Source organism: Odontesthes bonariensis, chromosome 9 (assembly GCF_027942865.1).
Source record: "Odontesthes bonariensis isolate fOdoBon6 chromosome 9, fOdoBon6.hap1, whole genome shotgun sequence".
Lineage (NCBI taxonomy): Eukaryota > Metazoa > Chordata > Actinopteri > Atheriniformes > Atherinopsidae > Odontesthes > Odontesthes bonariensis.
Genome location: NC_134514.1, coordinates 11,536,199 through 11,562,945, shown reverse-complemented (window position 1 = coordinate 11,562,945; position 26,747 = coordinate 11,536,199). Strand labels below are relative to the sequence as shown.

Here is a 26,747-nt window from a genome sequence, read left to right as displayed (position 1 = left end):
GTAATTCAATGCTAATTCAGTGCTGGGATATGCAGACCGGGAGTCATTCAGTGCAGATTTGAATGCTGAAACAATATATATCCCAGCAAGAGTAGAGTGCCATATCTTTGTATGCTACATTCAGTCACTGCATCAGCAATAGGCGAATACAGTTCTTTTTTTCCACCCACTCAGTATTTGGCTTAGGTCAGGTGGTACAGAAGAATCCTGTTAAACAAGGGATCTTGTATTCTTTTATTGTGTTGAAGCAGAGGAAATATCAGCCAAGGCATGAAGAAAAGATGAATGTCCAGACAATAGACCACAGGGATTTCTCTGGTGTACGAATACCCCCTCAAAAAAAAACCTCATGTGCAAGTAACTTTTCAAATGAAAGAAATATTGTGTAACACCATGGAATCTACTCAGGGAGCTCTTGAGGTTCACTGACTGTTCACGATGTGTATTTTGCAACATTTGGAGTGAATTTTATCTGGCCGTCTAATCCAGGCGGATCGCTAATACTCACGAGGGCTCAGAGAAAGTGTCATCAGCTCTGGGCAAGTCAAGCACACACAATCTAGCTGGGCGTTTTCTTTTTTTTTTTCAAATGTGCTGGTTTGCCGTGTGTTTGACCAAAAGGCAAAAAGTATTAAAGCCGGATTTTCAGTTTTTCTCTTTTCAGCAGGATAGATAAACTCCACATAATCTTCTCTTTCAAATACTGCTCCTGCGGGCGTTTCAGTTCATTCACATAAATGTCATTGTGGTGTTGGCTTAGACTCTCACTATTGTCAAACATTTGGTTAAATTTTACAGGCCTGGTTTGCTAAACATTGGGGATTCTGCCACTCAACCCTGGCTGGCTGACACATGGCCTAACTCCTGCTCCAACCACAATGACTGCAGCATCAACTGCTGCACTGCAGGCAATGGCAACAGCGACAGCAACTTGGCAACATACAGCCGACCAGGTATGAGTATGTCGTGTCATCTCTGTCATATATGAAGGCAGCAACCAAAATAAACACTCCTCTCAAAGGCAGTGTTGCAGTCCTTGACAAAATAACTGTAGAGATAAGAAATGTGGGAGCTGAGGGAATCTGCAGTGAAAAAGGAAGTAAAATCTGATATCTAGGTTAGCTCCCTAGAGAGCTGTTGTGTGCATCTCTCCCTTCACTAGGCCTACACAAAAATAATAAATAAAATAATCCTGGAGAAATATTAGGATTAAGAGCGACTGTGTGCTTGTGTGTTTTAGTTATTTGAGGTTAAAGTAGAGCTGTTTTAGGCAGGAAATAAAAGGAGTACACTAAGCAGGGCTTATAGTTCGACTCTGTTGCTAATCAAATTGCTCTGCTGATTTCCATACAGTTGTTATAGCCAGTAATGTAATTTCCCCTAAGTGCTCAGTTGTTTAAGAAATGTGCAGCGGGCAAAGAGGTCAATGCTGGACTGCAGATGATGCCCAGAAGCAGGGAAAGAGAGAATGATGGAGGGAGAGGAGATACACCTGGAAGAGCAAATAGAGGAGGGGAGAAAGGAGTGATTAAGCATAAGAATATGCAAAAAAAAACAACACACAAACACATGTATGGGCGGGAGTATTAGACTAGGAATGAGATGAAGCTAAGAAGGGTAGGTAGAGAGAAAGAAACACTTAACACCAGCAGATGGTCTTTTAGTTTATTCAGCACAGTTGTCAACAAAGAGAGGCGAATTTGGCCTTAGATTTTTATACACTTCAGCTATAACATATACACACTATACACACAGACCTTTCTGAATGTGCAGCCTGGATAACAGAACCCAATGTCATTCATTTTCAGCCATGACCAACAAACCCAACTGTGGAAACTTGGACTGCAATGAAATGCTTTATGTTCTAAATTATGCACTTTGGGGCTATGTGTTTAATAGCAGCACATAATTCCTATCCAGCTGTTCGACCTACTATCAATTCATCCACTCAATAGTTTCTCTTGACTTCCAGCCTCTCCCAGTGAGGATTAATAATTCATTTTGCAGATTGTACAGTCAAGTTTAGTTTTTCTTTGTGCTAATCACCCCTCTGAGGTTGAACGTGGTGTGAGATGTTTAACACGGAATAACAGGCTAAAGGCAGCCCTCACTCCTTGCATGACACCTCACTATATGACACTAAGGAGCTTGCCAATTGCATGCTTTGTGTGTGTGCCAAAACTAAACTCTGCAAACATTAAGAGGATCACTGACTAGGTGACAGAGCAAAGAAATAGGAGTTAATGTCTCTTTATCTCAGCCATAGGGGCGTAATCATACATTCCCCTTTGAAATGTTGAGCTGTTCCTTGCAACTGAAATGTGAGGCGAGTGGCACGAACAGCATGTACCTATGGCCATCTTTGGTATTTACTGCAAAGTTGGCTCTCAGATCTGCAGGAGGATTTGAATATTTTATGAGCCAGGGAAAATTGGATCCGTCAGTGAAGCTGTGCTTTTACTGCGTGGCTCATTCCATGTCTTTGATACAGACATGTCCCTCTGTCCCTCTCAATGAGCAAAGATGCTCCCACCGTCAGTTGGAAAAGAATAGATGATGCCCACACTGAGTCATTGCTGAGACTAAGCAAAAAGGTGCAACTCACAAGTATCACTCGCCTACAAAAGATTGTTATTTGGCAAATAACACTGAGGCTTAAAACAGAACTAGAAATGGCTCACGTGTGGGCAGTGATCCTAAAAAAGCATGAAATGAAAATGTGTCTTTTGTTCAAAGAGAATAAAAGTCTTTCAGCTTTACAGTAGATCATGTTATTTGAAGTCTTTTACCAAACTGGCTTACTGCTGTTAAGCTGATCAGCAGTAGAAACAATTGACTAAATACCCTCCTCGTATTCTCCAGCCGACTGTATCGCCAATTATAACAACCAGATGGAAAACAAGCAGACCAACCTCATCGTGCCAGAGTCAGGAGTCTATGGAGATGTAGACCTGTCCAACAAGATCAATGAGATGAAGACCTTCAACAGTCCAAACCTAAAAGATGGTCGCTTCTTAGGTCCAGGGGGCCAGCCGACGCCTTATGCCACCACCCAGCTCATCCAGTCCTCCATCATGGGTAACAACATAAACTCAGACAGAGGGACCGGAGGGAGCGGAGGTGGGCTCGGGGGTGGAGGAGAAGTGAATGAAAAACACTGCTGGAAGCCCCCTTCAGTCCAGCAGCAGAAACAGGAAATTGGATCTCAGCTGCAGTACAACATCATGGAACAAAACAAGCTGAACAAGGGTGAGTGTGTGGAATACCCAGCAGCCGTGGTTGCAGAGGTCAACTCCGAGCCATGATCTTCCTCCACTTGATTTTCCCCTCTGTTTTCTCCTCTCCTGGCTCTTTCAGCCTCACTGTGGATGCCTGTAGAAGAGTTTCACCCTCATTCACCCCTTGGCTCTGTCTCATCCTTTTCAGTCAACGTAGACATCATCACTCTTTCTTTCTGCTTGTCTGTATGACATTCATCTGACCCCTCATCACCCTCCATGCAGTATTTTGCCTTTAAATCTGGACCAGGCTTGAATTGCTGTCATCTTACGGTATCGTGGATGCTGTATCGTGATGAAGGCAGTTGTGGGGGTTTATCTGCGGTATTAGATTTGAAAAAAAAAAAATAAGATGGAAAACTCAAAGATCTTTGAACGAAGCTATCATTACCTTGTCGTACCTGCAGATGGGAACCACATCTGGTGTGATAGTTTTGATATTTTTGTGCAGATGTTGCATGCGTTCCATACTCACCTGAAAATAGTGAAGTGCATGCCTCTTGTAATGTGCAACTTTACACTGAGGTCAGTGTAATGTCATTTCCAATGTAAAGTGGTGGTGATCTGTCCTTCATTTCTGTGGTCATGACAAAGTGAATGGTTTTTTTTGTTTTTTTTTAAATGTTATAAGTGACCAATTGCATTATCTCACCAACAGACCGCTACAGAGGAGGTGACAGTCCTATGCCAGCCACCATCCCCTACAACCAAACCCATGACAGCCACACTGGGGGCTCTTACAACAGTTCTGACCGAGGCAGCAGCAGCACCTCTGGTAAGACAGCAGAGTCATTTATAGCAAGGGTGGCTCCAGGATGGGCAGTCATAGACAAATGAAAATGTTCATATTCTATATTTTTTTAACAAAGTTCTTTAGGGGTCCGATCATAGATATTTTTCTATTTCTTTATTCAAAGAGCCAGACTGCTTTCTAGCTTATTATTGTTGTGAACTACATAATCACATACACCATTTAGCTCCATTTTAAAATCTGTTTTCCTCAAAGGCAAAAAATAATTGTTGAGACGCTAATGAAATATGCTATAAATCTTAATTTGATTAATTTCCATGCCAGTCTTAAGGAGAAACCTGCAGGAAATGGAAAAAGACAGTCTGTTTCTTGTATTCTGGGTACACCAAAGGATGCTAAAAGCTCATTACATAAAAGCATCTGTTAATTTTATTATTTACATCTTCTGTTTTCATTTTTTGTACCCTGTTTGTCCTTGCTTATTTTCCATTAATTGGCTTTACTTAAATTCCAGTGCGGAGCAGCCTAATTTCATCAGGATCTCAATGTCCGTCTATGGACAAGGACAAATGATTACACATCCTAGATGGCATGCAACACTGCCACCTTAATGCCATGTATCCATTCCGATATTGCATTTGAAGTTCAAGCCATTAGAGAGAGGCCTTTAGTGCTTGCTGCACATCACAGCTCATTGGTTCACAATTTTAATAGTGTGGCATTAATTTATTAACAGAGAGGTATATGCACGCTGACAAAGTAGAGGGTTGCATGAGCCTCTAAACTCTCACATGTAAAATATTTTCTGTCAGCCTTGTTACTGTCAATTTTTTCCATGTCATCTTGTGGTTTCTTCAGCATTAATGTTTTTCAGACACATAAGCTTTCGCATTTGAAAGTGTCTTGTGACTGACCGAATGTGCCTTTTCTGTTTTTGTGCAGGGAGTCAGGGTCATAAGAAGGGAGTGCGCACCCCCAAACTACCCAAACAAAGCACAATGAACTGGGCTGACCTTCTGCCCCCTCCTCCTGCAAATCCACCCCCCACTAGGAACACAGAGTACACTCTATCTATGGAAGAAAGGTAGACACAGACAATCTAACCAGCATGCACACAATGTATTTATATACTAGTCTATTCTCCTTCATTTTCTCCTGGTTATTGCATTCGTTCCAAGGATTTGCCTCAGGCTTTTTCTGTCTATTAGTGCTATGGTTCATGTTAAAGCCTGATAGAAGGATGGCATGAATATTTAGTGCATGCTTTCCTGGCTTCAGTATATAAAGACATTCATTTCATTGAGTGATATGCAGCTAACAATGCATGTTTGTGTCTGTTGGCAGATGTGATCCAGACATGCAGTGCCCCATGCCCCCCTCTCACATGTACCTGCAGCCCGATGAGCTGGAGGAGGAAGAGGAGATGGAGAGGGGGCCCACTCCTCCTGTCCGCGGGGCAGCCTCTTCTCCTGCTGCTGTATCCTACAGCCATCAGTCCACAGCCACTCTCACCCCCTCACCCCAAGAGGAGATGCAGCCGATGCTCCAGGATGCACCAGACAGCCATGAACGCAGGTAAACCCACTCTCTACAGAAGAGCTGTCAGTGCGCTGTCTTTTTTTTTTTTTTTTTAAACCTCACAGAGCAATATGCTTTTCAGTCTTTAAAATCCACAGCTGTTTTTCATGATTAAGGCCCATTAACTCCAAATTCTGTATATTGTACTGCACTGTCAGACAATTTAAAAAAGCATACCTTAGTCTTCAGAATGATTTCTTACCTTCTAGGGAGTCATTTGTTACGGTTCATTTAAATACAGGATGAAAAGAGTTTGAAATAAGTAATACAGTTAGTCTAGTTTATTTCATGTCAGTGCGATATTACAGCTTTGCTGTAATGATGCTGTAAGTAGGAACTGTGGAAAAAAACAACTTCCTCCGTTATTGTGCAGCAAAATCATGACTGTGGAAGCCAGTGGAAGATTAATTAAGATTGTTCTGGTTAACTCTCAGAACCAATGAACGGTCTAATGTTCCAAAAGGTGGTTTACCTCAAATGATCAAAACCAATATAAAGTACATTAGTGATCTTTAGTTAACTGGACATATAGTGAAAAATCAGTACCAATGCTCCATGATGATTGGCCCTGTAGAATTAACTTTTTGTCTTTGTGATCCAGAATATTCCAGATTTGATGCGATACTGACAACGCACTTCTTACTTCTTGCAGGCGCCATGCTGTGAGCCCCCCACACCCAACGAGGCCCCTCTCTCCCTCACATACTTATGGGTACATCAGCAGTCCACTGGCAGTGGACACTGATGGTATGGAGGAAGAAATGTTGGAGGAGGAAGAGCAAGATGATGAGACAGACACAGAGGTGGCCAAGATGCACTACCACCACACACACCCTCACCACCCCCAGATGCATGCACGAAGGTTGCTACTACGAGGGCTTGAACAGACACCTGCGTCTAGCATGGGTGACTTGGAGAGCTCGGTGACAGGTTCCATGATCAACGGATGGGGGTCAGCTTCTGAGGAGGATAATGTCTCTTCAGGGAGGTCCAGTGCAGTCAGCTCTTCAGATGGATCCTTCTTCACCGATGCCGACTTTGCTCAAGCGGTTGCTGCAGCTGCAGAGTATTCAGGCCTCAGGGTGGCAAAACATCCTAATTCACAGGGCCAGGAAGTGGGAGGAGCTTCAGGTAAAATCATCCACTTCCAAAGATGTTCATGTAAGAATGTTGATTAATGGCAAAAACAAACTGTTCTGTTTCTTTCTCCAGCACGAAAATACCAAATAAACCAGTCAGGCCACCGTCCCAGCAGCCCGGTGTCAACAGACAGTAATATGAGTAGTTTGGCAGCTATACACAGGAGGCCTCCTAAAAAGCAAAAACAGCATCCTGCAGCTCATCCAGGGAACCAGCGACGTGAAGCCTTCAATGAAGGTACACATGTTTGCATCTAGTAGAGTATTCACCGTGGTTCATGCAGATTTTTATCCATGTAAGTAAGCTAAATAGAAGTTAATACAAAAAAAAAAAGTATATTGAATTCTCTAGACCAGCTGTACGCATAGCTCATGAATTCATAAAGTTCACAAATAAAACAAAAGAAGCTCTTGCAGATATTTCACTGTTGTTTACTGCAGAAATAAAATTATGGTAGTTGTCCAGCCAAACTTTTGCATAAAACCGTTTTAAGAAGCTTAGTAAGACCCCCTTACCCTACCTGTAAGTCGCTTTGGATGAAAGTGTCTGCCAAATGCATAAACATTATAAAGTTGGCATTTGCTCATGAGTAGCTTTTAGCTTAGCTCCATGTCAGACACATCCTGCTTCAAAAATGCCCCTTTTATGTAGCTATTACAGTTTGTAAAAAGTTTTTTCTTAAAATCCACTAACAAAAACTCCCAACACTCCCTTTTGGCTTGTATTGTGGAAAATTGAGACTTTGTGGCTGGCCACAGTTTGTATTCACATGTGCATTATTTTCTGGCCCTCAGCCTGTTCTGTGTCTTACTCTTAGATCTTTTTTGCATCTTGTTTTTGCTTATGCACCGTTTGACATCATGGCAACCACATGAACTGCGGCAGTGTCCACACACTACAAATAAATACGTCTTTATCAATTGTGTAGGTTTTCCCTCACCGTCTAGCCTTTATGGTGTCAGAATGTTCCCACATTAGGTCTTTGATTGAATAAATGCAGAAAACACAAGTGTTGGATTTCCAGTCTCACTTTGTTTACCCTCCCGAGTGTGACTGAACCTCCAAGACAGCTTTCACTTTGAAAGCCAACACACTGATAGAGAGACTGATGAGCAGCGACAGCTTAGTTTTTTATCCCACAGCTACACAGATGGCCAGTTTGTGTCATTGGCTCTCCCTATATTCCTTGTGAAAATATGGAAGGAAATGGTGCAGTTTATTGTGACATAACGTCTGTACAGTAAAAGGGCATGGCTCGCAGTATGGGTATGTGTATGCTGGGAGCCAAACTTTTCATCTTCATCTCTCCTAATCTGTAGCAGTGCTAAACAGAGCAAGTGGTGGGCAGGAGGCCAGGGCCATGGTGGGAGGGCATGGAGGGCTGGGTATCTCAGGAGAATCCTGCCCAGCTTGGCAATTCTGACACAGAGATATCTCTCCACTCAAGCCACTAATGAAACTGATCCAGGTGCTTTAAAGAGCCACATATCACGACAGCGGCCAAACATAAACCAAACAGGCTAAATACTTGAACAGCTGTACACAGAAGGAAAAGCTTTAACCTTGTTAAATAAAAGATCAATTTACTTTTTATGATATCATTTTTACACTGAAGCCTTCCAGCAGAAAGCCCCCCCCCCTTTTTTTATTTTCTTTTTTAAATGCATCTGTATGCGAGTGTTTGCACACTCTCTGGTGTGTGTACAGTGTGTCCTGTCCCAGCGCTGGCTCTCCTCTTAGTGTCAGGTGTCCTTGAGTGTTGGAAGCACTTGACAGGGAGATTTAATATCCAGCTCACTGGGAGCCAGACCAGCCATATCACTGCGGAATATCCAGCCCCCCTACATCCTCCACACCCCCATGTCCTGCCATCATCCTTATATCCTCTGCCCCTCCCTTTAGAGTGATCTCTCCATCCTAATTCCCTCTCTTCTTGTCTCATGCTCTCCTTCGTCTTTGTTTGAGTGGGGAGGGGTCAGACTGACAGCTCTACCGCTCTGTCTATCAGTGCTCTTGCTGATTGCATTTGATCTGAATGGATTGTTTTTCATTTGGAGGTTATTGCCTCCCCTGTCCCCCCCACCCCCACCCTACATACTCTGTCTGTGGTCTGGAATACTACTGCTGAGGTTATAGGTGAGGGAAGGTGACATGACATTTAGAACACAAAAATGCCAAACACTGGCCATGTTTCTTAGACATGCAATATGTATTCTAATACAAGTTGTTTGTGCCCAAGTTCAAACTGAAACTAAGAAACATTACTCGACATACACAAGAATATGAACAGTCAAGAAGGCAGTAAAGTGAGAGAACCTGCCTAATCCTACACACCAACACCCTCACTTCCCCACTGTTTACCCCTCTTTGACAGTCATTTCACTCTTGTGTTTGCACAGTGAGTTTAGAAATGCCCGACTTGTATTCCCCCCTTCATTCATATTGTGTTTCACTCTAATGCCTTTGTCTACCTCAACCACTGAACGTAACCCTTTCCTGTCTCTTCTGATCCGTCTCAGCCTTGTCTGCCTAATTAAGCACAAGGCCCTCAGATTCATCCTCCTTGGCAAGCTCAGAGACACTTTTCAGACCTGAGCTCCGTCTTCGCCAATATTTCCTCATAAATCTAACGGGCAACCTGCTCCTCCCGTATAGTGAGCTATAGCTCACACTGTGGCATTGATCGGACACTGACTGAAGCACAACTCAGGAGGCAAGGCAGTTATTAAAAAACTGCAGACGCCTCTCTGCTGTATGATATTGACCGTTCCTCTTTTGTATTCAGGAGGGGTGGGTGAAGAAGGAGAATAAACAGAAAACTCTACTGAAGCTCTACCTTTCAGACAACAAGATCAAGTAAAGACATCATCTGCTTCGTTTGCCTCTCCAAAGTCCAGTTTTGTCAAATCTTTAAAGTCTGCGAGGTAGCCTCTGCGATCAAGCAATGTGATAAACGTGGCTCTCACTATATTTATTAACTTTCAAATCCTACGGGGTTTATACGCCTAGCTGCCAACAAAACCATCTTTCAGGTTGGAAACTGATTAGAAGATGAAAAGCCATTGATCGAAGGCCGACGAGGCTTTTCGCTCGCATTTTGTTTAGATGGCTGTGTGATGTGTGAGAGGCCAGGCGGCCCACTGGCTGGTCTCTTATGAATAATGGCTCAAGGACAAGTAGCATTGATTCATCGACAGGGAAAGTCAAGAAGGCCAGAGAGCCAGCTGCTGACCATCACGCTCCCCTCAAATCTTATAACCCTGGCCAGATTCAGCCTCTCTAATGACATCTGTTCGGAGAAGGATTTTCCGGCCAGCAAAACTCTTTACAGCTCCGTGTAAATATAAGCCTACACACAAATCGCAGCTGTGTTTGTACATCTCTTTACAGGTGTGAGACAACTGAGTGACAGATGATACACGCAAAAGTTCCAGGGTTTATAAATTCTTGAACCTCTGTCTTTTGCAGTGTGTTTTTAATGTGCTCTTGCTTTCTGTGTTTATCCATCAGATCTCCCTCCTCCACCCATTCCACCTCCAGCAGTGCTTAAGTCCCCCACGCATCCTGCCAAGGCCGCTCTGGAGGGTCGAGGAGTAATTTCCCCCAAAGCAGGAGAAGGTCGAGACAAGCGAGGAGGAACGGGTGCCTATCGGCCCCATGATGGCTCTGACCCCAGAACCAGCTCATCTGAACGGAAAGACGCTCAGGACAGACAAAAGACCGCTCATGGAGGGAAAGGGAATAAACACGAAAGTAGCACTGCCAACAAGGCACGACAGCATGCAGGTACTCAAAATCCCTAAATGCCACACTCCCTCATTGCCATAGGCTTTATTTTGAGTCTCAGGTCCTTCAATTGTTCTCGGTCCCTAGGTTCAGAGGACATTCTGCCCTATAGCCGACCACAGTTCCCTACCATCAACAGCCCCCGAGACCCAAGCTCCTCAAGTTCCATGTCCTCTAGGGGTTCAGGGGGCCGGCGGAGAGGGGAAGGTGGCCGAAGGAACCCCGCAGACATGAGCCACAACAGTTCTGGAGCCTTCCAACAAGGAGATGAAGAGCTAGAGGTACAAGTTGATGTCAATTACACAACATCACTATTACCAGTGCATCATGATATAATCCTTACTTTATCAGAATCCTATTGTCTGATCCAACACTAAATTGCCAGAACAGGATGAATGTTTAATATGTCAAGATCCTGAAGTCATAATCTGCATGCAGTACAACATCTTAACTTGTTATTGTAGCTTTGTAAACATGACTGTTGCCTGTCTTTTACTCCATCCATTGGATCTGTTAAAGGTCACCTGATTTATACCTACAAGGATACGTGTTCAAGACCTGTGACTCATACTTTAATATTTAGTTAAAACGAAAACAAAAGTAATAACACAAGTGTAATCATTCCCGATTGAATACAGTCTCACCATAAAACCAATAGTATTTTGAATAAAAGGTAATAGCAAGCACTATGGAGACTGATCATCACGTTTGCTGGTTGGTTATGCGACACAAGATTTCTGCTGCTGAGAACTGGAATGTAACGTCTACCCAGTGATATACTTCCGACTAGTTAACAGCTTTATCAGTAGTGAGCTAATATTTGCCAAAACGGATTCTAACCAGTGTATTTGCTTTATTTTTCCACCCAGATGGTAGAAAGTTGAAGAAGAGATGAGGAAGAGGAACTGACCAGATTTTTCCAATAGTGGAGCACCACTGTTTCTCTCACAATTTTAAATATCTCAGTATTTCATCATGTTGGCTGCCATCATACTGTACATCAAGAAAACAGACCAATGTTTTTTTTATTTTTAACTTATCATTTTCTATGTCCATTTAAAAAAAAAAAAAAAAAAAAAGAAATGAGTGACGATAAAACAATGATGCATTCAAAACTAAATACGCAGTGGTATATTTATGTTCAATTCCAATGCAATATGGAGTGAAATCCTGCTCCAGACATTGACATAACTCATCTAGCCTAAACAAGAACTATGGAGAGCCCATACAGTGAGATGTTACTGTAACAAAACAGCTGCAAGCAGAGAGGGGTGAACGGTCTGTAAATATGTGTCTCCTTATTTTACCCATCGTGGTACCTCAAAGTTGTCTTCCTTGTTTTATTTTGCAGATTCTAATTTTATTATGCCAGTAAATATAATTATTTTATCATTTCCATCCATGTTGTAAATTGCGATATTATTTAGTTCCCCCCACGAAAGTGCCACTTTGGGATTTTTTTTTTTTGTAATGCACTGTTATGTTCTGTATTGTCATCAATGTTTATTTGTTTTACTTTGGTTTTAAAAGCACAATCACTAAACTTTTATTTTAAACCATTCTATCTATTAACCTTTTTGTCTTACTGGAAGAAAAAAGGTATGGCAAGAGTCTAGTTAATCCTGATGATGATGTAGGTAAAGGTTGTTGTTTACGAAGGCTGTGCTTGAAAGGAGACTCCTTATGTTGTGATTGTCTCCCTCTCCAGTTCTGACACTAGCTAAAGTGTTGACAAAGACAGTTAATGTGAGTCATAGCTGCAATGTAAATATCCTTTTCACAATGACCATAAACTCAGCTATTGCACATTAATCGAAATGGTTGTGTTGCCTACGAATGCACTTAAATGAATGTCAGATACAGGAAACGTCACTTTGGAAACCTGGAGAGGCTGTAATTGGACAAGAAGAGTCTCTTTTCTTGATACAAAAGGGCTGATGAAGCCCTGTTTAAAGGCAAAAGGGTGCTGTTGTTTATTCATAGGACATCTGCAAACATTTGTTTCGTAAAGCAAAAAAGTAAAAAATTAAAAAAAAAAAAAAAAAGATGAATAAAAAAGTTCAAACTAAATGTTCCCTGTGTCATTTGTCATCATTTTCTGAATAAATCCCACAAAAAGATCAATGTCAACAATGTATCACTCAGAACAACTTTCCTATCCTGTCTTGTCACACTCAACCTAAAGCCTATTCATTCCGACTACGGATAAATGTTTCTCCTCAACCACTTAACCAAAGTCTGGTTGCCACAGCTGTCCATACATTCCTTCCCCCAGCAACATTTTCCATCTATTTCAAGAAGATCCTGAGCTGCTCCATGGCCCAATGAAAGAGAGGAGAACCTAAAAATGGCCTGTTTCTTTTTTGGGGGGTAACACAAGCAATCACATGATTGGTAATGAGATTTGTTGTTACAGTATAAATACAGCAAATATCAAATCTATTCCAGTGATTTCTAAAAGGATGTCTAAACCACAACTGTAAGGTACAAAAAAGTTTTGATATTAAAAATAAATACATCTAAATCAATAGTGTTGCAGTAATTGAATAGCTTCATAATAAGCTCACTTTCATTAGATGTATTGCATGTTAACTGGAACTAATATCAGCTGACCACAACCAAAAAGACACAATGTTCTTCAACAACACCGTCTAGGAGAGGACCATCAATATCCCTGACACAGTGGCTAAACAGCCATTTGTGCTCCGCACTGTAGCTATTCAAATGTGTCACCTAATGCCAATTCCATTAGCGTTCTCCATTACTCACAATATCAGCATGCCATGTCAATCAGTAAAGGCATTTGGAGTTATAGGGGGAGGCTAAAACCAACAGTGAAGGGATTATATTCAATTTGACAGGGCTAGATTGCTGCCAATTAGGCGTAAGGAGGCTTCAATGAGGTTACATAAGCAAGCGGATGTAGAACTCATTTCATTCGTCATCGCATGGATTCTGGTGGGGTAGCTGCTGATGTGACAAAATAAATCCAAACATATCCATTAAATCAGAGGATGACACAGTTGCCACCAGCTCACTCCAGACAGCGACTTATCCTAATTGAACACTGAAATACATTTGTTCCAGTTTATTACGTCTAACCTGCTTACTGCTTGTTCTCACTGAGGCAATATCCTAGCCTATGGGAGCCTTTAATGTCAAGCACTGCCGGACTGGCTTATTCAAATATCAGTGATAAAGAAAGACATGGTTCCTTCTCTCCTAAGTCTCAGAGAACTGAGGTGAAAGTCATGTTTTAACAAGCTAATGAGTATTACTGCCCACCTCAACATGCTCTGGCATTAAAAGACCACTCCGACTGTATTTCTCAAAGTCTAGAACACAATAAGAAGTACAATGTCTCCGTCACATCTCATACATTGCAACAGCTGATGGGTTTCTTCTGCATTTTGTAATTTAACGGAACCTTTTTTGTGCAGACATTTGATTCTTATAGAGACTAATTCAAATTAAAAACATATCCATAAGATTCAGTGATGTTTTTATAATTACAGACAGGGCCTCTGTAAACCCACCATCTTCCTCCTCCACCTCAGCAGCAGTTCTTGGAGCTCCCTTCCCCCTTCATTCCCTCAGGTGTTCTCTAATAGGCACCTTTCTAAACAAGAACAAATTTGGAACGAGGGGGGGAGCATTTCCTTATGGCTTCATCCATCATTTTAATGAGTGGGGGTGTGTCCTGGCCCCTCAATGAGAAGCAGGCGATTAAGGATATTAAGCGGATACACTGGCAGCCAGGGGTTATTCACCCCATAATGGCATGCATATTCACAATGAGGCCGGACAGCCTTTGGTCAGTCTACCTGAGAGCTCAGGAAAAATGCTCAGTGGTGTACAGGAATGCCTTTACAGTAAGAGGAGAGAGTAAATATGAGTGTGCATTTATTCTTTTAACATAGTTCTCATATGGTCTTTATATATGCTGGTGTATTTTTGGCAAATGTACCGCTGAACTGAACAAACTTTGGAGTTTTTTTAGTTGTGAAATAGAAGTAATTTAAAACAGATCATTAAGTAAACAATTTGGACATATTTGTAACAAATTATCCATCCATCCATCCATTATCTTCCGCTGCTCCGGGGATCGGGTCGCGGGGGCAGCAGCTTGAGCAAAGAGACCCAGACGTCCCTGTCTCCGGCCACTTCCTCCAGCTCTTCTGGGGGGACACCGAGACATTCCCAGGCCAGCCGAGAAACATAGTCTCTCCAACGTGTCCTGGGTCTTCCCCGGGGCCTCCTCCCAGTGGGACGGGCCCGGAACACCTCACCGGGGAGGCGTCCAGGAGGCATTCTCACCAGATGCCCGAGCCACCTCATCTGACTCCTCTCGATGCGGAGGAGCAGCGGGTCTACTCTGAGCCCCTCCCGGATGACCGAGCTTCTCACCCTATCTCTAAGGGAGAGCCCAGACACCCTGCGGAGGAAACTCATTTCGGCCACTTGTATTCGCGATCTTGTTCTTTCGGTCACTACCCACAGCTCGTGACCATAGGTGAGGGTAGGAACATAGATTGACCGGTAAATCGAGAGCTTCGCCTTCTGGCTCAGCTCCTTCTTCACCACGACGGGCCGGTGCAGAGCCCGCATCACTGCAGACGCCGCACCGATCCGTCTGTCAATCTCCTGCTCCATTCGTCCCTCACTCGTGAACAAGACCCCGAGATACTTGAACTCCTCCACTTGGGGAAGGATCTCATTCCCGACCCGGAGAGAGCATTCCACCCTTTTCCGGCCGAAGACCATGGTCTCGGATTTGGAGGAGCTGATTCTCATCCCAGCCGCTTCACACTCGGCTGCGAACCGCTCCAGTGAGAGCTGAAGGTCACGGCCCGACGACGCCAACAGAACCACATCGTCTGCAAAAAGCAGAGACCCGATTCTGAGGTCACCAAACCGGACCCCCTCAACGTCCTGGCTGCGCCTAGAAATTCTGTCCATAAAAATTATGAACAGAATCGGTGACAAAGGGCAGCCTTGACGGAGTCCAACCCTCACAGGAAACATGTCCGACTTACTGCCGGCAATGCGGACCAAACTCTGACACCGGTCATACAGAGACCGAACAGCCCATATCAAGGGGTCCGGCACTCCATACTCCCGGAGCACCCCCCACAAGAGTCCCCGAGGGACACGGTCGAACGCCTTCTCCAAGTCCACAAAACACATGTAGACCGGTTGGGCGAACTCCCATGCTCCCTCCAGGATCCTGCCCAGGGTATAGAGCTGGTCCACTGTTCCATGGTCAGGACGAAAACCACACTGCACCTCCTGAATCCGAGATTCGACTATCCGGCGGATCCTCCTCTCCAGTACCCCCGAAAAGACCTTACCAGGGAGGCTGAGGAGTGTGATCCCCCTATAGTTGGAACACACCCTCCGGTCCCCCTTTTTAAAGAGGGGGACCACCACCCCGATCTGCCAGTCCAGAGGCACTGCCCCCGATGTCCACGCGATGCTGCAGAGGCGTGTCAACCAAGACAGCCCCACAACATCCAGAGCCTTGAGGAACTCAGGACGGACCTCATCCACCCCCGGGGCCTTGCCACCGAGGAGTTTTTTGACCACCGCGGCAACCTCAGCCCCAGAAATGGGAGGCCCCACGTCCGAGCTCCCCAACTCTGCTTCCTCATCGGAAGGTGTGTCGGTAGGATTGAGGAGGCCCTCGAAGTATTCCCCCCACCGACTCACGACGTCCCAAGTTGAAGTCAGCAGAGCCCCGCCCTCACCATACACGGTGTTGACGGTGCACCGCTTTCCCCCCTGAGCTGCCAGATGGTGGACCAGAATCTTCTCGAGGCCGTCCGGAAGTCGTTCTCCATGGCCTCCCCGAACTCCTCCCAAGCCCGAGTTTTTGCCTCAGCAACCGCCGAGGCTGCGTTCCGCTTGGCCTGTCGGTACCCATCAGCTGCTTCCAGAGTCCCACTGGCCAAAATGGGCCGATAGGACTCCTTCTTCAGCTTGACGACCTCCCTCACCACTGGGGTCCACCAGCTGGTTCGGGGATTGCCGGCACGACAGGCACCGACCACCTTACGGCCACAGCTCCGGTCGGCCGCCTCAACAATGGAGGCACGGAACATGGCCCATTCGGGCTCAATGTCCCCCACCTCCCCCGGGACATGGTTGAAGCTCTGCCGGAGGTGGGAGTTGAAACTCCTCCTTACAGGGGATTCCGCCAGCCGTTCCCAAAAGACCCTCACAATACGTTTGGGCCTGCCAAGTCTGACCGGCTTCCTCCCCCACCAGCGGAGCCAACTCACCACCAGGTGGTGATCAGTTGACAGCTCCGCCCCTCTCTTCACCCGAGTGTCCAGGACATACGGCCGCAAGTCCGACGATACAACCACAAAGTCGATCATCGAGCTGCGGCCTAGGGTGTCCTGGTGCCAAGTGCACATATGGACACCCTTATGCCTGAACATGGTGTTCGTTATGGACAGTCCGTGACGAGCACAGAAGTCCAACAACAAAACACCACTCTGATTCAGATCGGGGGGCCGTTCCTCCCAATCACGCCCCTCCAGGTCTCACTGTCATTGCCCACGTAAGCATTGAAGTCCCCCAGCAGGACGAGGGAGTCTCCCGGAGGAGCACTCTCCAGTGCCTCCTCCAGGGACTCCAAAAAGGGTGGGTACTCTGAACTGCCGTTCGGTGCATAAGCACAAACAACAGTCAAGACCCGTCCCCCAACCCTAAGGCGGAGGGAGGCTACCCTCTCGTCTACCGGGGTGAACCCCAATGTACAGGCGCACAGCCGGGGGACAATAAGTATGCCCACACCTGCTCTACGCCTCTCACCGCGGGCAACTCCAGAGTGGAAGAGAGTCCAACCCCTCTCGAGGAGGCTGGTTCCAGAGCCCAAGCCATGCGTCGAGGTGAGTCCGACTATATCTAACCGGAACCGCTCAGCCTCGCGCACCAGCTCAGGCTCCTTCCCCAGCAGAGAGGTGATGTTCCACGTCCCAAGAGCCAGCTTCAGTAGCCGAGGATCAGACCGCCAAGGTCCCCGCCTTCGGCTGCCGCCCAGCTCACACTGCACCCGACCCCCATGGCCCCTCCCACGGGTGGTGAGCCTGTCGGAAGAGGGACCCGTGTCGTTTCTTCGGGCTGTGCCCGACCGAGCCCCACGGGCACAGACCCGGCCACCAGGCGCTCGCCGGCGGGCCCCACCCCTGGGCCTGGCTCCAGGGGGAGGCCCCGGTGACCCGCGTCCGGGCAAGGGAACACGGTGTCCAAAAATATTATTCATCATAGGGGTTTTGTGAGCTGTTCTTTGTCTGGTCCCTCATCTAGGATCTGTTTGCCATGGGTGACCTATGTAACAAATTAGAGCAGCAAATAACAGTGTTTCAATATATTTATATTTTGGCCAATAAAGTATTTATTTATTTATTGTTTTTATCCAAGTTAGTTTCTGGATCGAGACAGAACTAGTAGTTAAACATTAGATTTTGAAGATCAATTTTGACGTTTTTTTTGTAAAAAAAATGAACAGAATCATATTCAAAAGTTATACACACCAGTTATTCAAAGCAATTGCAAGGCTGCCTTAAGCCTGATTTAAGCCTGATTTATGCTTCAGGCGCAAAGCCTCTGACGCTCGGACGCAGAGCCTCTGCGTGGGGGAGTGGTCAAGATTTTGACGCTCGCAGAGGCTCTGCGTCCGTCGTCGTGCACCTCAGAAAAATCCTGACTACGCGACAGACGCACGCAGACCACCAACGGAAGTGCGCAGACAAAAGCGGCTGTGATTGGTCCTCGGTGTGCCTTTCCGGTTGTCTGTGTTTTTGTCATTCTCTCTTGGTGTTGGGCGCGCCATTTTTAAAAATGGACAACAGCGACGAGAGAATTATTGAGGAAGTGAGAAAATATCACCATCTATACAATGCCTCCCACAAGCTGTATAAGGACAACAAAGTCTCCACCAACTCCTGGAGAGATATCAGCCGGGCGCTCGAGCTCGATCCGACGGTGTGTTGTAAGAGGTGGAAGGTACTGAGGGACCGCTACGTTAGGATCCGTAGAGAAATGGCGTCCAGGAGTGGGGATCCAGGTGGAAAGAAGGTCTCTGGCTTCTATTTATTCATGTCGTGGTTGGAGCCACACATAAAACATCGTGCGACAGAGTCCAACTTCGAGGTGAGCAATCGTTCGGTCTTTGTTCTGTACCTGGCAGCAAGCTAGCATGCTTGAGCTAGCAAGCTACAGTGTAGTGTTGGCGTAGAGTGTTTACAGTTTGTGTGCACAAGACAACATAAACGCGTAGAAAACATAAAATACTGGACAAGACGATAATGATAATGTGAAATAAGAACCCGATTGTGTGCTCTGTGTGTGAGGGAGAGAGAGAGAGAGCACTCTCACGTGACGTTATCTGCATGGACAATGGCCAGCTATCTGCCCTGTGGTTTGCCAGCTTCAGTTACGTGCTACCATATGTTTTACATTAAAGTGCCTTATGTTTTGAAAACCCAAAACAAAAACATAGTGTACAAGATAATGCATCAATAATTTATGCAGTACTGGATGAGAAGTAACAACGGTGCACAAGACAAAAGGTGAATGTGTGAATTCTTTATCCGCATGGACAATGACCAACTATGTGCTTTTTGTTTTGTGTTCAGTCAGATTCCTCTGCTTCGCCCATCTCCACCCATGGCCCAGACAGTCCAGCCCAGCCGATGCCCTCGCCACCTCTGCCCTGCACTTCAACCACCTCTGCCCTGCCCTCGCCATCTCTGCCCGTCGCCGAACCAACCCAGCCAGTGCCCTCGTCACCGTTGCCATGTGCGGCTCAAGCCATGCCAGTGCCACCGGCCTCACCGTCTCCAGCACTGCAGCCCAGGGCCTCGCCCTCACCACGAACGTCTGCCGCACGTGGTGGCAAGCGTAAGTGCCTGTCCTACGGAGACACTGTCAAGCGGCTGGAACAGTTAGATGAGCGCCGGCAGGAGTTGGAGAGGAGGCAGTCAGGTCCAAATGACTGCATTGGGTTTGGGCTGATGGTCTCGGAAATGGTGACGCGCATGCATGAAGATGACAGGGAGGAGGCCTTTGTCTCAGTAATCAATGTGCTTAAAGCCATCAAGGACAGGCGGAAGGCTCAAGACTGAATATTCAATCACTGTTCAGTCAACACTTGTGTGTGTGTGTGTGTGTATATTCTTTTTTTTTTGTTATACAATTGTATTTATGTAAATAGAATATTTTTTTACCTGTTTTATATTTATACTTTTTACTGACTGATTTGCACAATTTTTTGTATTACTATTGCACAATGTTCAAACTGTTTATTGCATATCGCCACTTTTGCCATACCCACTTAAAAAAAATCTGCTCTTACACCATCTACAGTTCACACTTTTGTATGTTGCACCTTTTGGGAAATAAAAAACGAAACTTCAGAGATATGGTCGGACATTTATTTCTTTGGTATCTGGTTAAAACACCAGGTGTAATATAAAGCATCAATTTCAAGATGTCAAATGAAACACAAAAAATAGGAAGGTCCAGTGACTAATCAATAGGCATCAGACATCACTGAATGGTGAATATATACCATGTGTTACACGAACAGGTAATGGTGGCATGACATTACCGAGACATTAATATAATCACTGTTGAAGGTTGCCACGAGACACAATGTCATCCTGCCATGGTACTGCCCCTCGTTCGCTCTGAAAAAAATGCATTAGGTCATTTCTTACAGCCATGGCAGCTCTGGTGGAGCGGGCTCTGTTCATTTGTGCTGGATCGACAGGGCCCAGGCCTGTGTCCCCTTCCACAATTCTTCGCCATTCCCCAGGCCTCACAGATCCAGCTCTGTCCACATCAGCAAAGTTTGGTGTAATGTACTGGAACTCTTCGCTCTCCAGCTCGTTTGTGTATGTGAGGTAATTGTGCAGAGCCGTACAAGCCTTCACCACATCCACAACTTTGTCAGGCAGGAACTCCATTGGCCTTCCGAGAATTCGCCACCTTGCAGCCATGATGCCAAAGGTGTTCTCGATCACCCGCCTAGCCCTAGACAGCCGGTAATTAAAGATCTGCTTCTCTGGGGGCATGTTTTGTCCTGTGTTGTTGAAGAGATAAAGGAAGAAGCGGGAGGGGGTTGTATTAATACAGTTTCATAACTCATATGACAAATTACTCTGTCCTCAGTGTATGGCAATGTGGACCAATAGCAACACTTTAACATACGAGGTCAATATTCCATAACATAATGTAGTACTGCATTTCATCACATATCTCTAGACTGCAAATAAAACAGAACGAGTACATACCTGGAAATGGGCGCATGAGATTGCAGTGCAGGGGGAAAGCAGCATCCCCGACGATAACGTGGGGTATCGTGACCGCAGTGCCGGGAAGGTCAGCTGGTGGAGGGAGGTTCATCTTATTGTCGAGGAGCTCGGAACCACACTTGCTCTCTCTGAAAACTCCACCATCGCTTTCACGGCCGTAAGCTCCGACATCCACCATCGTGAAGCGATACCTGGCATCGCACAACGCCATCAAAACAATGGAGTGCGCACCTTTGTAGTTAAAAAACGCACTTCCTGCATGTGGCGGTGCCTTGATGGTTACGTGCTTCCCATCGACGCTTGCCACGCAGTTTGGAAAGTTCCATAGCCTCCAAAAATCTGCAGCATTTGTTTCCCAGGTGCTTGTGGTCGGGCGGGGAAGAAACTCCGGCTGCACACCAACCACAACGCTTTGCACACTTCCGAGACTATGCCAGATACAGTGCAAGAAGCCAGCTTGTAGCTGTGTGCAACAGTCTGTTGACTAGCACCTGAAGCTAGTACTCGCAGCGTCACTGACAGTCTTTGTTCAATTCCAATAGGCATATGGTGTGTGTGTTGGTGGTGGTGCATCTCCTCGTCTTGTCGCAGGGGTTTAACAAGTGTAGTAAACTCCCCAGTCTCTTCCCTGGTCTGGTTCAACGGGCGTACAGACCACCTACGCTTCCTCCTTCGTCTTTTCGCCAACTCCATTAGCAGAATCCTTTCTTCTTCAATGTCGAGCAACTCCATCTCTATTTCCATTGGACTTTGCAGACGCGCCATTGTTGTTTTGACCAGGATCAGCGTGTCAGCGGAATATATACACTCCCCCCAACGAAGTTCTCGCGAGTTCTCGAATGGGCTCCCACTAGCGTTCTGGCGGGAAACTGCTATGCGTCACTAGAAATTCCAGGTCGAGGTTGCAGAACCATAACATGAAAAGTGGTTCGCGACCAGAGCAAAGCAACGCGTCAAGACGATAGACGCAGAAGTATAATCCGCCCTTTACAAGCTCAACTACCTGGGAGCAGTTTCTGAAGAGGGGTCCTAACTTCCAGTGGAGACATTTAAAAAGCTTTTAAGCACTTAGACAGTTTAACTGCTGTGATGGCAAATAAGACTTTGCTATTGATACCTACATCAATATATAAATCATTCTGGCTGATGTAAAAAGACGTAAAATGAAACAAAGCAAAATGTTTTAAATCTATGTTTTGGCCAAAAATCATCTGATTTGTCAGTTCCTTGTGTCAGGTTCAGTCGCAAAAACAACTGATCAAATAAAAATTCACTATTTGAATCATTTTGGACTTAACAGCATTCTTACTTAATTATTTAAAGTAATCTATCAGATATGTTTAATGATCAGGAAAAATTGATTTTTAAGATTAAATCTTTCATTATTTGCAAACGATATGCAGTTTGAAACTTAAAACTGCACATAAAACCCCAAAGATTACATCAAATTCTTTTCAAATATCTTGGTTCCTACAAAATACTTCCCATCAGGTTTACCACCCATGGATAGAATAAGGGAAATCAAGTGAATAAATTAGTGACTTCTTCAAAGGAATAATGTTCACAGACCAAAAAAAAAAGAACAATTCGCTAATATGCCAATGTCAGGATGAGGCCTAATCACTCTACACAGGAAATATGCAAATCAAGTACAAATGTGTGAAGCACACCAACCTCTTCTCCCCTTTCTGTATTCCTGCAGTGTTTCAGTTTTTGCAATCAATAATCTAAACTGCTGTTGCTTTCAACTCTGTCCCAGCAGCCAAAAACTAATTTCTTTTGTGCACATTCAGGGTGTCTCTCATTTCTGATCACCAAACTGCTTCATTAACCTCCTTCCCATGCTAGGAGGTAATTAAGTGAACAGCTGTGCAATGTCTGATAACTCATCTTACTGTCGCAACCCTCTGCGGGAACGCCAGTGAGGAGCCAGTCATCACAGGTGCAGTGTTTAGACAGCTTAGCAGCACCTCTCCAAAGCCATTTACACTACAGCTGCTGGTCAAATGCCACCTCTTCAGAAAAATCAATCAAAACTTATTCAGATTTACCAGCCAGCTCATCAGAATTTCCCATCATTACAAAAAGTTGTTTTAATCAGTGTTTAACACTTGAGCTTGTTTAAACTTGAGAAAACTGAACTGAAAAGCGTATTTGTAAAAGATAGGCGTCAGTGGAGAGACTGCCAGACGCTCTGAGTGAGGGCATGTGGAAGCCAGCCAAAGTTTCTTTAATAACTAAGAAGTAATCTGGATGATTTGTACATCCATTTGTCACTTAGCCAGTCATTCTAACCATCCTTATTTAGTGCCTGTAGGGTCTGCACAATTAACCCAGAGGAGAGTGGACTCCTCATTCTGTCCCCCGAAATCTTCCCTCCCTCAGCTATTTCCCTGCCGGCTCAGCTTTGCATCTGTAAGCTGATCTCACCATCTAAAACTTAATATTACCAATAAATCATGGTCTTTATCATGATCATAGTGCTTATTGAGATTATTAATACTGTTATAAGCCAACAGTTTAGTTGGAATCATTCAACTGTGCATAAGTTAAAATACAAGTTGCAGAACAGTAAAATAGAATGCTTCAATAAAAAGGGCTTCAAACAGTAAAGTAACTTAGTAAAGACAGCAAACACTGCAGCAGAGACAAGTTATGTTAGATTTAGGGCCAACTGGCTCAAAGAGAAGCCTAATCAGCATACTGATATCTTCAAAAGAGCTACATGGAACTAGGGCTGCACAATTAATGAAAATGTGGGCAAAAAAAGGAAAATAAATAAAATACCAACACATTCACATTCTTATTGACACACACCCATCTTTGAACTTTGGCTTTAAAAGCATCTGAACAACCTGTTTTTCATTGACTGTTTTTGTGCCATGAAGCTCTCTGAGCCAACAACAATAGCTTAATCTAAACCCTGAGAGTTCTCATAGCCTCTGATGTGCTCTTGTAGTTGGCTTCCAGTACCACTGGTTTAAAGAAACTACCATCAAAAACTGGCATTTTTGCTTCTGCAAACCAAAACTATGAGAAAATGATAAAAGTAATTTAGTCCACAATCTGTTATTTCAAAACTCCATTTGAGAGTATATCGGACACCCTGATATTGAACATACCAGCAGAATGACTGTTCTCCACTTTGGATACACAGAGTTAACTTCAATGACTTACCACCATACTATCCTCCACCTGACTCCTAACACACTTTACTCCAGACCAAAAAAATAAATATAGTTATAAGATTTTACGTTTCTTTCATACAGTGAGAAATCAATTATTGAGCACTCTAAGAAACTGAAAAAACAAATGGCTTCACACATTTTCACCCCATTCATTATGAACTTCATCAAGACCGGTTAACTTACCTGCGATCTAAATTTTCTTTCATGGCACTTCAGAGGACCACATGCAGGGATAAAGTGGATTGAAGTGAACAGGAAAAATAAACTGAAACTAAATTAATGTTATTATTTATTTTTTTTTTTTTACTTGCTTTTCAATGTGCAGTTAATTGCAAGTCAATAGTCCAATCAAACCAAGTAATTATCACCCTTGGTTTACACTTTATGAAACTCTGAATGGAAAAATAGCAGAAAACTAAGTGGCAGGTCTGATTTTAGGAAAAATGCAGTAAATTAGATATAAGGCATGGTTCTTCATCTTATTAACACAACTGTGTTTTCCATTTTGCCATAAAATGGTCAAACTCATGGATTTTCAATTTGAAGAGTTGCAATGGCCAAATACAACATGACAAGTGACAGAACTAGAAGTCCCAGTAACAATGGTGCAGTAAGGAAGTCTACTGTCCTTATACATCCCTCATCAGCATCTTCTGTTACTATCTTTTTGTTATTGTGTCTATTCCCAGTGGATTCTAAATTAGTCTCCTGCCCAATACAATACTACTTCCATTACATATATGGCTAAATTAATTAAAAGCTCTCTTTACTGAGACAAAAACAGAGCAGGTGTGTGAATCTGCCACCCACTTATTCCCCTGTGAATGCAAAGAATTCCATATTAAGGTTCTCATCTTTGTGGAGGTGTTCGTTGGCCCAGTCATGACAATATTGAAATAACCCTTGAACCCATGAGGCTCCTCCCTAAGTTTAGGTATGCCAAACGCAAACATGCAATCACGGCAGTCAAAAAGCAACATGTTTTCATAACAGCATTACCTCACAAGCTCAACAAAACACTGACATGACCAATCATGGGGGTTTAGATGTAAATGATGATAGACAAAAGATGTGTCAGTGTTTGATCTTCACAGACGAAGCATAATGGAAATAAATGATGGTGTGCTTTTTTTTTTTTTTTTTTTTTTTTTTTTTAAGTCAAATGACCTGCGGGGCACTGGTGATTTGAATGGCGGGTGTTTTTCCAGGCAGTGATAGATGGAAGGTGAGGATAAGGGTGAGCAGGCTGCAGAGGTGTAACAGGGAGGGGAAGAGCACGTTGGTGGAGTTTGGGCACCTTTGAGTTCAGCCTTCATTTTACGCTTTCTCCTTCCATCTTTCCATTGCTGACAGGCTGAGTGGTAGAGATGAGACATGGGTTCATCACGCTTTGTGTGGCCTTGAGGCTTTTTTTCTACTCACATGAGATGGCTGATGTGCTTGTGTTGTCATCTTAACCTGTTGTTTTACAGCCTGGCCATTTTTCTATTTTATGATGGTGACCTACTTGAGAGCACACACCCTCACACCTCCATTTATTTCTTTATATGATGCGTTTGTATTTTAACCAAACAATTTAAAGCGGGTAATGTTGGCGATTGCTAAAGACAGGCAACATCATGTGACTGGCTTGAGGTTATACATTATTTGACGGCAGTGTATTTTTAGATCGTGTCCAGAGCTTGTTCCATCGATTATTATTTTTCTCCCTTTCAAAAAAAGACTAATGAGCCCACAGAATTCCACTTGAAAGGTTAATACAATATTGAAATGTCAGGAGATTAATGATATTGTTCTTTCTTCCTATGATCCTGTAGGAGAGGGTGACAAATGTCTTGCCCTTTTCACTCTGTTCTTCCCCATCTGTGATCTCCCCATCATTCCCTTCGTCTGTTTTTCTTTTATTCTTCTCTTCTCTCTCCCTTTGTCTGCTCCGTGTTCTTCTCCATCGATTGTGGTCTCCAGATGCCAAGGACTTAGCTCCGCTACTCTTCATAAATGCTGTATGCAGTGACACAATGCAGGAGATGGGCTGTACTGTACATTGTGTGCAGTTGTCAGTAAATGAATAGCATTGATCCATCTTCATTAGGAGGCGGTGAGATTTCAACACAAGGAGTTTCCCTTCCGTCAAGAGCAAAGACTCTTGTGTTTATGCATCAGACCATCAAACCGTGTGTTGGTACTTTTCAGCTTGACAGTAGAGAGTAAAACACTTCTGTTTTGCTAGAGATACAGAAACCCTTGTGGTGGATATCACTGGTTTTATGTGCTCAGTGTTTCTTTGCTACGCATCTTGACTCCTCCCTTGCTCCCGCAGCACCCTGGCAAGGGGTCCAAGTTTTAATCAACTCTGCATAATTGGAGTGATTCCCTGTCTTGCTGTATATTTCAATCCATCTGTATAATCATGGTGAATTAAAGCCTTTGTCAGAAGAAATGGGGAGGGAGAAGCCTCTCACAGACCCTTCCCCTGCACTGTTGCACACACAATTACACACCATCTTGAGAGAAAGGAGAAATTACCTCCTTTGTCATTTCATTTTTTACTAAACATGCACATGAGCATCAACATTAATTAATGCATCATGACTGCTTGTGTGAAGATCATTCCATTGTCAGACATTTAACACTTTTTTTCACGCCTACAATTTACCATTTTTTACACTGTCACTAGTGGGGTCTCCACTGATATTTTGAA

At 44.3% G+C, this 26,747-nt stretch overlaps 1 protein-coding gene across 4 annotated transcripts in view; it reads left to right on the top strand.

Annotated features, from left to right (window-relative positions):
* robo1 (roundabout, axon guidance receptor, homolog 1 (Drosophila)) overlaps positions 1–11,616 on the top strand; it is a 223,543-nt gene extending 211,927 nt beyond the window's left edge. For all 4 annotated transcript variants that reach the window (XM_075473124.1, XM_075473123.1, XM_075473125.1 and 1 more), the window contains 10 exons: positions 799–953; positions 2,863–3,249; positions 3,937–4,053; positions 4,972–5,113; positions 5,374–5,604; positions 6,260–6,738; positions 6,820–6,984; positions 10,258–10,533; positions 10,621–10,814; positions 11,403–11,616. In XM_075473124.1, the coding sequence (XP_075329239.1) occupies positions 799–953; positions 2,863–3,249; positions 3,937–4,053; positions 4,972–5,113; positions 5,374–5,604; positions 6,260–6,738; positions 6,820–6,984; positions 10,258–10,533; positions 10,621–10,814; positions 11,403–11,417 (2,161 nt within the window). In that variant the 3' untranslated portion in view covers positions 11,418–11,616. The remainder of the gene's footprint in view (positions 1–798; positions 954–2,862; positions 3,250–3,936; positions 4,054–4,971; positions 5,114–5,373; positions 5,605–6,259; positions 6,739–6,819; positions 6,985–10,257; positions 10,534–10,620; positions 10,815–11,402) is intronic.
* Positions 11,617–26,747: the final 15,131 nt, after the last annotated feature.